The 12,163-nt window shown below is 36.0% G+C and overlaps 1 protein-coding gene across 2 annotated transcripts; it reads left to right on the top strand.

The window, feature by feature from the left end:
• The first annotated feature begins 1 nt into the window (after position 1).
• LOC149074950 (uncharacterized) lies at positions 2–11,957 on the top strand. Of its 2 annotated transcripts, none has more exons than XM_089245904.1 (3): positions 2–397; positions 2,827–3,011; positions 9,517–11,957. In XM_089245904.1, exons 2-3 carry the CDS (start codon positions 2,891–2,893, stop codon positions 11,865–11,867), a joined length of 2,472 nt encoding a protein of 823 aa, XP_089102030.1. In that variant the 5' UTR covers positions 2–397; positions 2,827–2,890; the 3' UTR covers positions 11,868–11,957. The 2 variants fall into 2 exon arrangements, with proteins under 2 accessions (XP_089102030.1, XP_089102031.1); XM_089245905.1 differs by having other exon boundaries at positions 212–306.
• Positions 11,958–12,163: the final 206 nt, after the last annotated feature.

The raw sequence follows: 12,163 nt of genomic DNA, 5'->3' as shown, positions 1-12,163 counted from the left end.
GACTTGGGACCACCAATCAGCATCGAGTCTATACTTGGGGGAGGGGAGTTTTATTTTGGATAAAATTATTTTATTAAATCTAATTTTTTTTTTGCGAGATATAAACAGTAAATGTGCACGGAAAAAAACCCCCATTATTTTCGTTTAATGAATGAAAAAGATAAACATTTTCATCGTATGAAATAGTTGATTAATTTAGTCGAGTCAAGTCAAATCTGTAAGGACATATAGCAGTTTTTCCCGCGCGCTTCGTGGACTTCTAAGTTGAGTTTAATGAAAAATTTCATGAATTAAAGAGAAAAGAAGGTTTCGATGTTTATTTGTTTATAAATTTCTTTTGTAATTGCATCCGTATAAAGTTTCTTTCCATCTGTATTGCGCTGTCAGTTGTTTCTCGGTATGAATTTTCGAATTTTCTATTTCAAATTTACGTGGACTATTGTATTGATTAATCAAGCTTGTGTAAAAAAAACAAAAAACCCCTCAATCAGGCCCCGGATCCAGAGGGGGGGGGGGCATCTCAAAAACATCATGGGGACCCCCGGCCAAAAAGACTTTTCTGACGGCCGTACCTGGCTAGAAACGCCTGTCATCCAATTCACACGCTTACTCTCCATGATATGAAACATATCTCATTGTTATGAGGCCCCCCCCCATCTACACTAGAAGCTCCCGGGTGGGCCCCATGCGTTATGACGGCACTGCCTAATGGTGGAACAACGTGGAAAAATTTGTCTGGCCCATGAAACACGAGGTGACTCAACAAACATACACGATCAAGTTGCCTGTCCCGGCACATTGCCCTGGATTTATGCCTGCTTTTGCTATTTTCATAGCTGAAAATGTCTGCCCGCCTTGGTGCAATTCGCTGCTGAAGTTGCCTGTCTCCGTTTCTATTCACAACCTAGGATCCCTGCCTATGTCCATTCCAGGGGCGTAGCCAGAAATTTCGTTCGGGGGGGGGAGCCCACTTCTAGTCCATTTCTAGGGGACCAAAGTGATAGAATAGATTTGGCCATCTTTTTCCCCATTCTTCGGTCATTTTCTCGCATTTCAGTGGGGGGGAACCAGACCAGGTTTCTCTCCTCCGCTACACCCTTGCTCCATTCACAGCAGCAGATAGGAGCTTCATCAGTCATTGTCATCATGCCCCCCCCCCCACACTTCAGAAGTCTATCTCTGCTTCTGATGTGTGCTTTGTCCCTTAGGGGACATTCAAGTATTATGTAAGCAGATTTTCAGTCATTTTTGACCCCCCCCCCCTGTCAGCAAAACACTGACCCCCCACTCTTGTGAGCAAAATTTCGTCAGCAGCTTAGAATATTTCACATCTTCAAAAAGGAGTGGTTGATGACGTAAGCAACTTTCAACCCCCCCCCCCTTGTCATCAAAAGTCAGCACATCCGAACCGCCCCCCGATGCTGACATATAATTGAATGGTCCCTTATATATGGGACTTAAACCCGTACGCAGCTGGTGGAATGGTGTGCATGGTATATTCATGAATTATTTGGGGGGTGCTGGAACAGCTTCAGCCCCCAGGTTCCATGGCTGCTTCACACATCACTCTGGATCCACGCCTGTTCTCAATATTGCTTGTTTTTTCTTTATTTAGATCAGTGTTTTCAATTGGGAATGAATAGCAAAGAAAATTATAATAGGGAAAGCATGGTAAAAAGTTTTATAGCCCACAAGTGATGAAACCATAAGTCTGTCTGCCTCTGTCTTAGGAGTGAGAGACTAGGTCAATGAGTTACTAAACGAGTGACCTACAGGATTTGTAAGCATATGAGTGATCAAAGGAGCATGCAAGCTCATGAAGGATCAAAACAGTGACCTAGAGAGCAAGAGACAAGGTCAGTGAGTGACCAAGAAGGTGTGCAAGCATGTGAGAAGCAGAGAAAGTGAACAAAGATTGAGGTACAGTGGGCTATCAAAAGATGAACCAATAGAATGAGGTATTAGGTCAGTGGGTGGCAAAAATAGTGACCCAAGGAGTTTAGGAGCGTGGACGTTGACAGAGATCAAGGTACTAGGTTAGTGAGCAACAAAAACATTGTGAAAGCATGTTAATGGCCAATAGAGTGAACGTAGAGAATGTGTGCAAGTATGTTAGTGACTAAAACAGTGTGTGAACATGTAAGTGACCTAGAGGTAGAGGTGTATTTACAGGGGTGGGGGTGCCAAGAGGGTTATGGCTCAGGGCTGCAAATTAGAGTCGGTAAAATTATACTCGAATGGAAGAAGGGGGCAAAATTTGTATAGCCCACAGGCACCATAAATGCACCCCATATATAAATTCTGTATTGGTATCTGAAACTTATATGTATGGTTATTAAATTATTAGCTAAGGACAATACAAAATTTCTGGAATTTTTCAGTGAGTGTGAAAACAGGAAAAAAATTCGGTAAGTCCTGGGAAAAAAAAATTAATTTTTTTTTTAAATTTTTTTCCTCAAAAAAAGCTTGGCTACTATTCCAAATACCAGCAGTGGTCGTATCGCTATTTATTTCAATTTACTGTCATTGATGAGATGGATTGGAAATGAAGGCACTATATATCTGTGGTTGTCTCAAGCTCATTAGAGAATTATCTATGTCCTTCCTCGGGTTTGAACCTGGGACTGTGATGGCAATCTTTGCAGTGGTAGACAAGCATCCCTACCACTGCACCACTCAGGCGTTTAATAATTTGGCTGGGGCCACTAAATTCTTTTTTCCACTATGCTAAAAAAATGCCAGCAGCTATATGGGTACAGGCTTATGAATTTATGGTCTGACTGTAATATTAAAATTGGACATTGATGATCGTTTTATCAATTGCAGGTTGATTCTTCATTGAGTTGATGTATGCTCTTCTCTGTATATTTATGTGAAAAGAATAGAGACTATGTCTCAGTCGAGTATCACTCCATCAAATGAGTCGTTTTCTTTTCGCAACATGGAGGATAATGCAACAGGACTCCTTTTAGTGGACAATGAGGACGAAGAGCAGCTGAACAGTATACCAGGTATTTTTGTACTAATTTGATTAAAATCTCATTCCATACCAAATTTTATCCATTCTCAAAATATTTCTTTTTCAGTAACGTGTGTGAATATTTTTTTTAACAAAGAATATGTACTTTCATAGAGGTCTGTGTTTTTCAGCCTGTGGTCCGCAGACCCCCTGGGGTTAAAAAGTACTTCGTAGGGGGAGTCAACAAGATCACATTTGATGCTGTGAAATTGTAATTTACAACAAGTTTTGTATGTAAATTATTAAAAAATACATTTTGGATTTTATGGGGGAGGGTGGTGCATCAGTCTTTGCTTCAGTTCATGGAGTCTTCAACGCTAAACAAGTTGGGAAAACACTGATGTAGGTGAAATTCTGATTAATTCTATCAGCTTGGACACCAAACTAGACTACAGATGAACCGCCGTCCTTTTTGTGTCATTTCAAGCATCCTCCTACATTTTGGAAATTTTACCCTTTTGGCCTCTTTTTCAGGTTCCCATAATGTTTCTTCTTTTTCTGGAAACATTTTCCAATGTTTCAAAGTGGGGCACTTTGAAACATATACTTCATTTAACACATGGTGTTTTTTTTTCTTTTTTTTTTTCGCTACACACATTCACCAAGAGCCGTCAGAATTCCCAGAATTTTTTGTTTCTGGTTTTTTGGTGGTTCTGTTTTAGTGTTCAAAAAAATTATTGTTGTGGCCGCAGTTTTATTGGTCGAAATAGTGGCACCATCTATTGTGAAAATCGGAATAAATGACATCACAAGTGTGCACTCAGGCATCCTCCTTTCTCAGTTTTCGAATATGGTAACCCCTTACCAGACATAATTTAGGTCTTACGTCTATGGTTGAAACACAAGCTTCTTTCCTTGGGTGAAAGTAGTTAGATTTCAGTTTGAATCTCCTGAGATGACTTAGTTGAAACAACCAAATAAATGTATTAATACCTGATAGAGGTATCACCCTTATCATAATAGAAATTCTGTTTGGTTCTTTGATCGTCAGAAACAAATGCATTGTATAAAGTTATTCTGTCCCACAGGGCGTCTCTCCACCATTTTTTGCCACAAGCTGCATGTGCAGTTTAATAGTAGCGCCTTTTTGCCTGCCCAGATGATAAAGATTTGAAGTTGGGATGTCTTGGATGAAAGATAGTCAATAAGTACCTGTTGTTAGGTCATTTGCGAAGGATTTTCCATGAAGGTAGTTGTCTAGGACAGCGGTTTTCAACCTTTTTTGATACAGGAAGTCTATTTTGGTACATAATTTCTATGGCAGAACCCCTTAGTCCTATGTTTTATTCATTCGTCAAAGTTGCTAACTTATTTTCATTATTCAAAAAAATTTATAATTAGTTTTTAGAATTTGACTTCTTTAATTTTTCTGCAGCGGCTGCGGAGCCCCGGTTGAGAACCACTGGTCTAGGAAATGGACGAGGCAGTAGACAAACATTGTGCCGTCTATCATAATTCTCAAACGTGCGGCAACACAAACTGTTAACTTTCCATTTCCGTGATAATTACCTTCAAACCTTTCGTAAATAAGGCAGATTTGGAGCATTTACGCACAAACTGCTTTGCATTCAAAGTATTGTATTTTACCATCAGGGAAATCGCGCAGCTAAGAGCACAAGAAGAGCAAAGGAAAAAAAATGATGTCATTGGGAATCATTTTGAAGACCAATTTATTGTATACAATTTTTTGTTTTTGATTACCATTTTTTTAAATTAACTTACAGCTATATAGTTAATATAAAAAAAATAGAAAGTGAATTAAAAAGCTCATAAATGCTGGAAAAAGAGTGACTTCTGCATCCAAAAAATGTCAAATTTTTTCTTTTGGTTAAGAGCGGAGATTCACAAACATCATGTCATCCCCTGCATGCCAGAAGCATGAGTACGCAAATTTTCTTTTTTTCTAATTTCTTTTTTTTATTATCAGCTAGTTTTGGATACCTTATTTTATTATATAAGTTTCACCTGAAACACAAATCAGGGTTGGCAGGTTTTTGACACATGGCAGTTTTTGACGGTTTAAACCGCAGTTTAAACTGTTACATCAAAAACCCTCCGTCAAAAACCTCAAATATTGTTTTTCGATATAAAAATTCCCATTGGAAATGCACACGTTAATTGCATGTAATGTTTAAAGTGGCTGTGTTATACAAAGAATAAATATTTAATATGATTCTAAAATAATTTGCTTTTCTTGACAGAATTATTTTGGACAATATATATGGTTTTTTTTCTTATAAAATTTGAATAAAGTATAGCATGAACATTGAAGGGAAAACTGGAACGATTTGACATTCTTTGATTCAAGATGATTCTTGACCTTCCAAAATTTCTTCAACTGCTTATATATGTTTGCATTGATATAAAATATCTGCTGTCCTCTTTTTACAACAGATAAGTGTTTAAAAAAGTTCATTACATCATGTATGTAATGTTGATTTCTGTTATTATTAAATTATCTAGATAACCACTGATACTTAAAACGATACTCTTATTGTACATAACACTGAAATATATCTAGTGATCAAAATACTAAATTGTAGGACTAAAATGTCATTTAATTTGGCAATGGCTTGTATATGTCAAACTTAGTTATTGTTACTTTTGCACTATGATATGGTACATTTACTAGTGCACTCAAACCTGTTTTTGTGCAATTTTTTTTGTGTGCTATATGAAAATTTCAATCAAATTAGAACATAATTGACGAAGTTATCAATAAAAAAAAATTAGTAGGTTTGATCGGCCATTTAGTTTTTTCTATTGTTAATATTTCATTACATAAGTATTGCGTCAGCCAATTACATTACACATGTATTGAAGTATATAATCACATTATTTAATTGATGTCCCTCAAAGTGCTTTCATATTCCTAGACTATTAACATAAGATTCATTTCAAATCGTAAATTGAAGGTGCATTTATTATTTTTTCCATTTAGACATAAATTTTTAGGATTTTTATTTTTCGACATAATCCCTGAAAATGAATAAGGGCAAAAACAAAGCGAAGAGAAAGGCAATTTCCTTGGAAACTAAGACTACGATTTTAAAACAAATAACAGAAGGTGAAGGATCCACAGCTCTTGGTAAAGAATTTGGATTAGGTAAATCCACTATAAGAGGCATACAAAAACGTTTTGTATGTGTGAAATAATTACATATGTAAATAAAATATTTAAAAATGTTCGCATGTGTATTTTCTAAATCAGATTCCAAAAGGTTTGGCGAGATTCCAAGTATCTGCCAAGCAGGGCCGGAACTACGGGGGGTGCAGGCAGGTCTGGTGCCTCGGGCGCTGTACTAGAGGGGGTGCAAATTTCACTCTTTAATCTCTCTTTCAATATTATGAGGGGGTGCTAAAATGCATTTTGTTGCCCCGGCTGACCAAGCATCTAGTTGCGGCCCTGCTGCCAAGCCTCGTGTCTTGATTTCGTTTAAAAAAACAATTCCTAGTTATGTCGTAAGGTTTTGAGCTATTTTCTATGTGAGACTTTTTTTATGCAGTCCCTATCCACCGCATAAAAAAAAAAAACTTTTTAAATGTGTTGCAAAAAATATTTTTTATAGCTACTCGTGAAGTTTTGTGTGATTTTTTTTTTTTTATGCTGTCCCTATCCACTGTACAAAAACAGGTTTGAGTGTATTTATAATGCAATGGTTTTCCATTCAAACGTGTAAAACAAATGCTTTGGGTATCAAGTCTTGTCAGCTCTGCTTTGGTTGAAAATACTCTTTAAAGCTCTGTGAATTTATACACCCAGATGTGAGAAATTTTTAGATGAAAATAAATGAGTTTAATTAGTGCATTAACAGTTGCTGCGTGAGAATTTTTATATGGAATTTGGGTGGATCAGAAAATTTAAAATATCAAAATAGATATTTTTCCTCAGTAATTATCATTCTGAATATAAAACCCTTTAATCTAAATAAAAGTAAGTGTTTTGTTATTTATATATAAAATACCTATCAAGTTAACAAAAACTATTTGACATCATTGACATGTAAGATTTTGATAGTTTTAATACCCTGAGTTAGTTTCTAGGGTCAAAAACCTAACCCTGATGCCCTATCATATATATTTTGAGTAAGCAGCTCTATTCCACTTATCAAATTGAACATAGGTAATGAGTAACTTGGATAAATAAACCATAAAATTATATTTTATATGTTCTAGGCCAGTGTTTCCCAAAGTGGGCAATGGAATGGTCCAAGTGGGTGATAGAACCTACTGATTTTACATAGGATCCTATGGGCTTACTTAAGTTGGGGGGGCGATGAGAGAAAAAAATTTCTGAAGAAGGGGGCGATGGCACAAAAAGTTTGGGAGACCATGTTCTAGTTGAAGAATAGAATCTTATGTTGAAGAATTCAAAATTACAAATTATAATTGATATTTTGTTTTAATTATTGTAATAAATTAATGTTTAAAAATAAAACATTGTAATATTCAAAAAAGTAAGTTTTTCATCATGTTGTATACCCATTGTGTTCAAAACATTATCAAAAGGCATTCATTTAGGTTTTTGACGGTTTTCGACAGTTTTTGACGCTTGTCATGTCAAAAACCCAACCCTGACATGAATGTGTATCCCTATTGAAACACGTTTTTATAAAACATTTTAGGAAAATAACTCCCATAGAGTAACTTGGGTAGAGTAAACAATCAAGCGTCGTTTCCCACATTCTTTTTTCCAAGGACAATGCATATTCGTGCTTCTGACAAGAGGGAGAGACGATGTGTTTGCAGTACCTCTTGAAGTATAGGGTTGAATATCTCAAGGTATATCTATGATTTTGAAGTACTTTGCTGCAACGCATCAGTTTTGAGATTCTTTTTATTATCATTTTAAGTTACTAAAAACATAATTCTTTGTAAGTTATCTGGTCACTTTCACAATTTTACTTTCAACGTGACATTGCAAGTTATCTGATAACCAGGAGGTTAGCTTGCTCACACAGATTTAGGCAAAGACAGTTAAAAATTCTGATTGCAGGAACCATAATCATTTGAATACAGTATTAAATTGTGTCTCGTTAATTTTTACAGGTGTAGAAATGAGTGAGGTACAAAATATAAAATAAGCAAAAAATTTTATTTTCTGCAAAAAAAACCTGTTTATCAAGACAGTAAATTTAAGTTCAGTATGAGGAATAGGTTTTTTATTGGTTTTTAATGTTCAATCATCATCAATGGTATATCAGTCCTAAGACTGGTTTGCCCCCATATTGAGCAGCTGCCACTATTATGTCTTGGGCTTTGTTCTTTAGTTTGTTTTAGCTGGCACATTCTGCTTCATTTAGTAGCATCGAGATGTGAGTGGCTCTGAGCCTTTTCCTCTCAATCCTGCCTTACATCACGTCCCACAGCAATCCGCCATGCTGGAGAATATATCCCAACCAGTGTAGGCATCTGTTTTAATGTTGCTCTTTTAGGATGATCATATGACTAGTATTTTGTAAGACTTATCTGCATTTTTAACCATTTGAAATTTCTGAAAGTCAAGTCTTTTTTCAGTTGAGCTTATTTGAATTTATCTTTGGATAAAGATAAAGTTGATTTGTTTAATGTTTTTAATATAAATTATATGATCATCCCCCCCCCCCAAGCGAAATGAGATATAATGAAATTTTCGGTACTTCTATATGACAATATTGCAACAACAAATTCAAGAAAACTTCAACTAGAAAACGGGTAGAACCGTGACATTTTTCAAAAAAATTTGAGAAAAGAACAAGATACAGGACAAAATGCAGGGCATGTGGTCACTCTGTGCTCAGAGTAATTTTTACTCTGAGCTTAGTGTAAAATCACTTCCCTCCCAACATCAAGCACTAGATCCACCCCTGATGTCCATTATACAGCATGAATATTGAACTTGGATATTTGCCACACTCAATGGTTATTTTCTAGTGAGATATATTTCAATTCACTGTAGAACAGTGCTTGACAAAAAAAGATCTGGGTGCCAGAACAATTTTTTAGGTGATAAATATTTGGTATTTCTTTAAAGTTTTCCAGGACAGTTACTGTGTTCATTATTGATAGATATGCTGGTATAAATTCCAAAAATTTTATGCTGTCCTCACAGATTCCAATTCAGTAACTACACATAGAAAATTTTAGACACCATAGCAACCTGGCGCCTGGGATTTGTCCAGCATCGTGTTTTAGAAAAAAAATTCATTTTTATCAAAAAAGTAAAAAATGCTTTAGTTCAGTGGTTCTCAAACTTTCTTTTTTCCGTGGCTCCCTTGCCCTAGTGAATATGTGTCTGTGGTTCCTCAGAATAGTGTAACAAAGTGTTTCATGGTATTGAATAGGTACATATTAATGACAGCTCACCGCAGTGCCCCAAAACCACTGTCTTAGTTGTTTTCCATATGTGTTGGAAGTGATTTCGTTGAGTTGATTATATAATAAGTTATGTAGTTCCTAAAAAAATTCTCAGTAAAGTATTATTAATTTTTTTATTTCTTCTGGTTTAATTTTCTCAGGTTGGGTCAATGAAAATGAAGCAAGTAAAGCTGTTGGTAAAGAAACAATCTCGACAGAAGTAACACCAGTGGAAACAGGCATTGCTGCTGACAAGAAAGGTCTGTCTTCACATTCTGAAACTCTTTCGAAAGCTCCTCCAACTGTAGAGAAAGATGGCTTACCCAGGTCAAATTTTGTGTCTACCTTGAGTGAACCATGTGACCAAACTTTTCTCAATAAAGATCAAGCACCCGTTGATTACAATTCTAAAGCCATCTCGCCATCCTTAATTAACTTGCCCTGTTCTTTGAATGATAATTTGCGTAAATCATTACCAAATATCAATTTGCCCTCCTCATTAATAACGATGGGTAATGTTGCAATGCAGAGATTCACCAGTATATTGAAAAAGACAAAAGAAGATATTGGTAATTTGCAAGATAATTTACTGAAAGAACAAGCCGGAACCGTTCCCATTAATTATTCTGTGAAGTTACCGGAGCAGTGTGGGACCAAAAGAGGTTTCATAAATTCTTCAGATTGTGAAAATTCAGAATGTTCTAATCCCAAATCCCCCAGAGTTTCTTGCTTAACTGATAAAGAAATAATTAGTGATCAAATTCATGAAGGGGATAAGCAGTGTGATCATACTGATGATAGCAATCATCATGAAGTAATGAAAGCTGATTCAGTAAACAAAGAGAAAATGGTTAATAATCCTATCAATTCTGAAATTTACAATGGACATGTTGATTCCCCAATCGGTTCTTGTGCGCAGACTCAGAGTATAACTGAAGCAAAAGAAATTCATAGCTTGGTCGATGCAGAAACTTCTAGTAATTCTATGACTAAAAATAACGAAATTGCTTATCATAATCCACAGAAAGATAATTCCACAATCTCGGAACTGACTAATCAATCATCTGTAAATCCAACCAATAATTGTATGTTGATTCCAGGCTCATCAAGAGCTGTCTCAGATGGCAGCAACATACCATCTATTAAAACAAAAGCAAGTCCAGTTGTAAATCGTAGATCATCCTCTGCTCTTAATAGTGTCGCTGTCCCACTTATAGAGAAGACAGCAGGACATAAAAGTTCATTTGCGAGTACTGCTCCAGCTGTTGATATTTTACATTCAGCAGTCACCAATATTGCCAGTGAAATTTCATCTTCTCAAGTTGTTAAACATTTGAATATGTCTATTGTTGCTGGGAATAATGCTAACCAAAAGATTGATTCAGGTAATACTTCAAACAATAATGCCCAGGTTACAGGTATTGAAAACCTCCAAGCAAATGTTGTTAGTTCTATCCAGCCTGCAAATAGTAGTGAACCCATTGCTTCAAGCGATACAAATTTTAAAAATACTAAATCAAAAATAGACTATTCTGGTTTACCACACATTCCTAACGGTAATGATATGCAAAAAACTATGAAATCCAGCAATTTCAGTAGGGGTATCAATTCAGCTTCAAGTATCAGAGATAAAGTTTCAGACAGAACCGAAGAAATGGAAGTTGATGAAAATGTATCGAGATCAGCTCGTCATGATTTGAATGTTGTGAAAGTCCCAATTTCTTCAGACAAATTGCCAGAAAATCTGTATTTATCGTCAACACCCATGTATACAGAATCTGAAAAGGTACCTGCTGCAATCACCAGTCCCTTTCTCAGTCCTAGAAACCCACATACAATAACACCAAAGCTGGTTGTAGTTCCAGCAGAGGTAGAAGAAGCATTAGACATGATTACAGAAAATGTAGTTAAAACAGCATCGCAGGAGAAATTTCCAGGTTTGAATTCGTCAGATCCTGACACCACAATTACAGAGAATAATGCTGAAGATTCACATTATAAAATTGGATATGACACGCAGAATGCCTGTTTAGGAATTGCTGATAATGAATTTGTGTCCTCCGCTTCATTCCGCAGCAATGATAGGACCGTGTCAGAAAAGGAAGTCACTTCAACATACATTGTTAATTCTCCAATTGTTCACGGACCAGCTTTGCAAAACTATAACAGTCCATCGTCATCAGTCGAACTTTTCAGTTCACTTCGGGATCAAAGTTCTCAAAAAAATCCACCCCCATCGAGTGCCGAAAAACATTCACAGTCAAGTAGAATCGCCAGAATTCCTAAAAAGTTGTCTTTTGCAGATGGTCTTGAGGAGGCTGGAAGTAGCCGTGGTGTCTCGTCAGAAAACAGTTGTACTAAAAAAAAACTCCCAGAGAAACGAAAAAGGCCTAAAAGCGCTGACGACAGCCCGCAACACGGCAGCCAAGAGAAAGTTGATGGCCATGTTTTCCAGTTTACACCACTTCAAGTTAAAGAGATGGTAAGGATCATCTTCAAAGACTTGCTTTGAATGTGCTGTTTCAATGTGACAATGATGAGAAATACTTGTTATTTTCGGCTGAAAGAAATTAAAGCCTAGTTATCTGTTTTAGTGAACATATATTTTTTTTCTTTTTTAGTTATTTTCTTGCCCAGATTATAGTGATATGTAATCTTACTGTATTGAATTTATTATAGTTGAAATTTATGGATTCGTATGAATATTCTAGTGAGGCAAAAGAAAATTTTAAAAATACGTAATTCTGTCATGTATTTTTTCCCCCATGTACGATTTTCCTCTATGTATTTTTTTTTTTTTTTTTTTAA

This window comes from Pholcus phalangioides, unplaced genomic scaffold (genome assembly GCF_987345545.1).
Source record: "Pholcus phalangioides strain wild (caught in Gottingen) unplaced genomic scaffold, Ppha-v1.0 ptg000016l_1, whole genome shotgun sequence".
Classification (NCBI taxonomy): domain Eukaryota; kingdom Metazoa; phylum Arthropoda; class Arachnida; order Araneae; family Pholcidae; genus Pholcus; species Pholcus phalangioides.
Note: the sequence above shows the minus strand (reverse complement) of the source record. Positions and strands in the feature narration are given on the sequence as shown.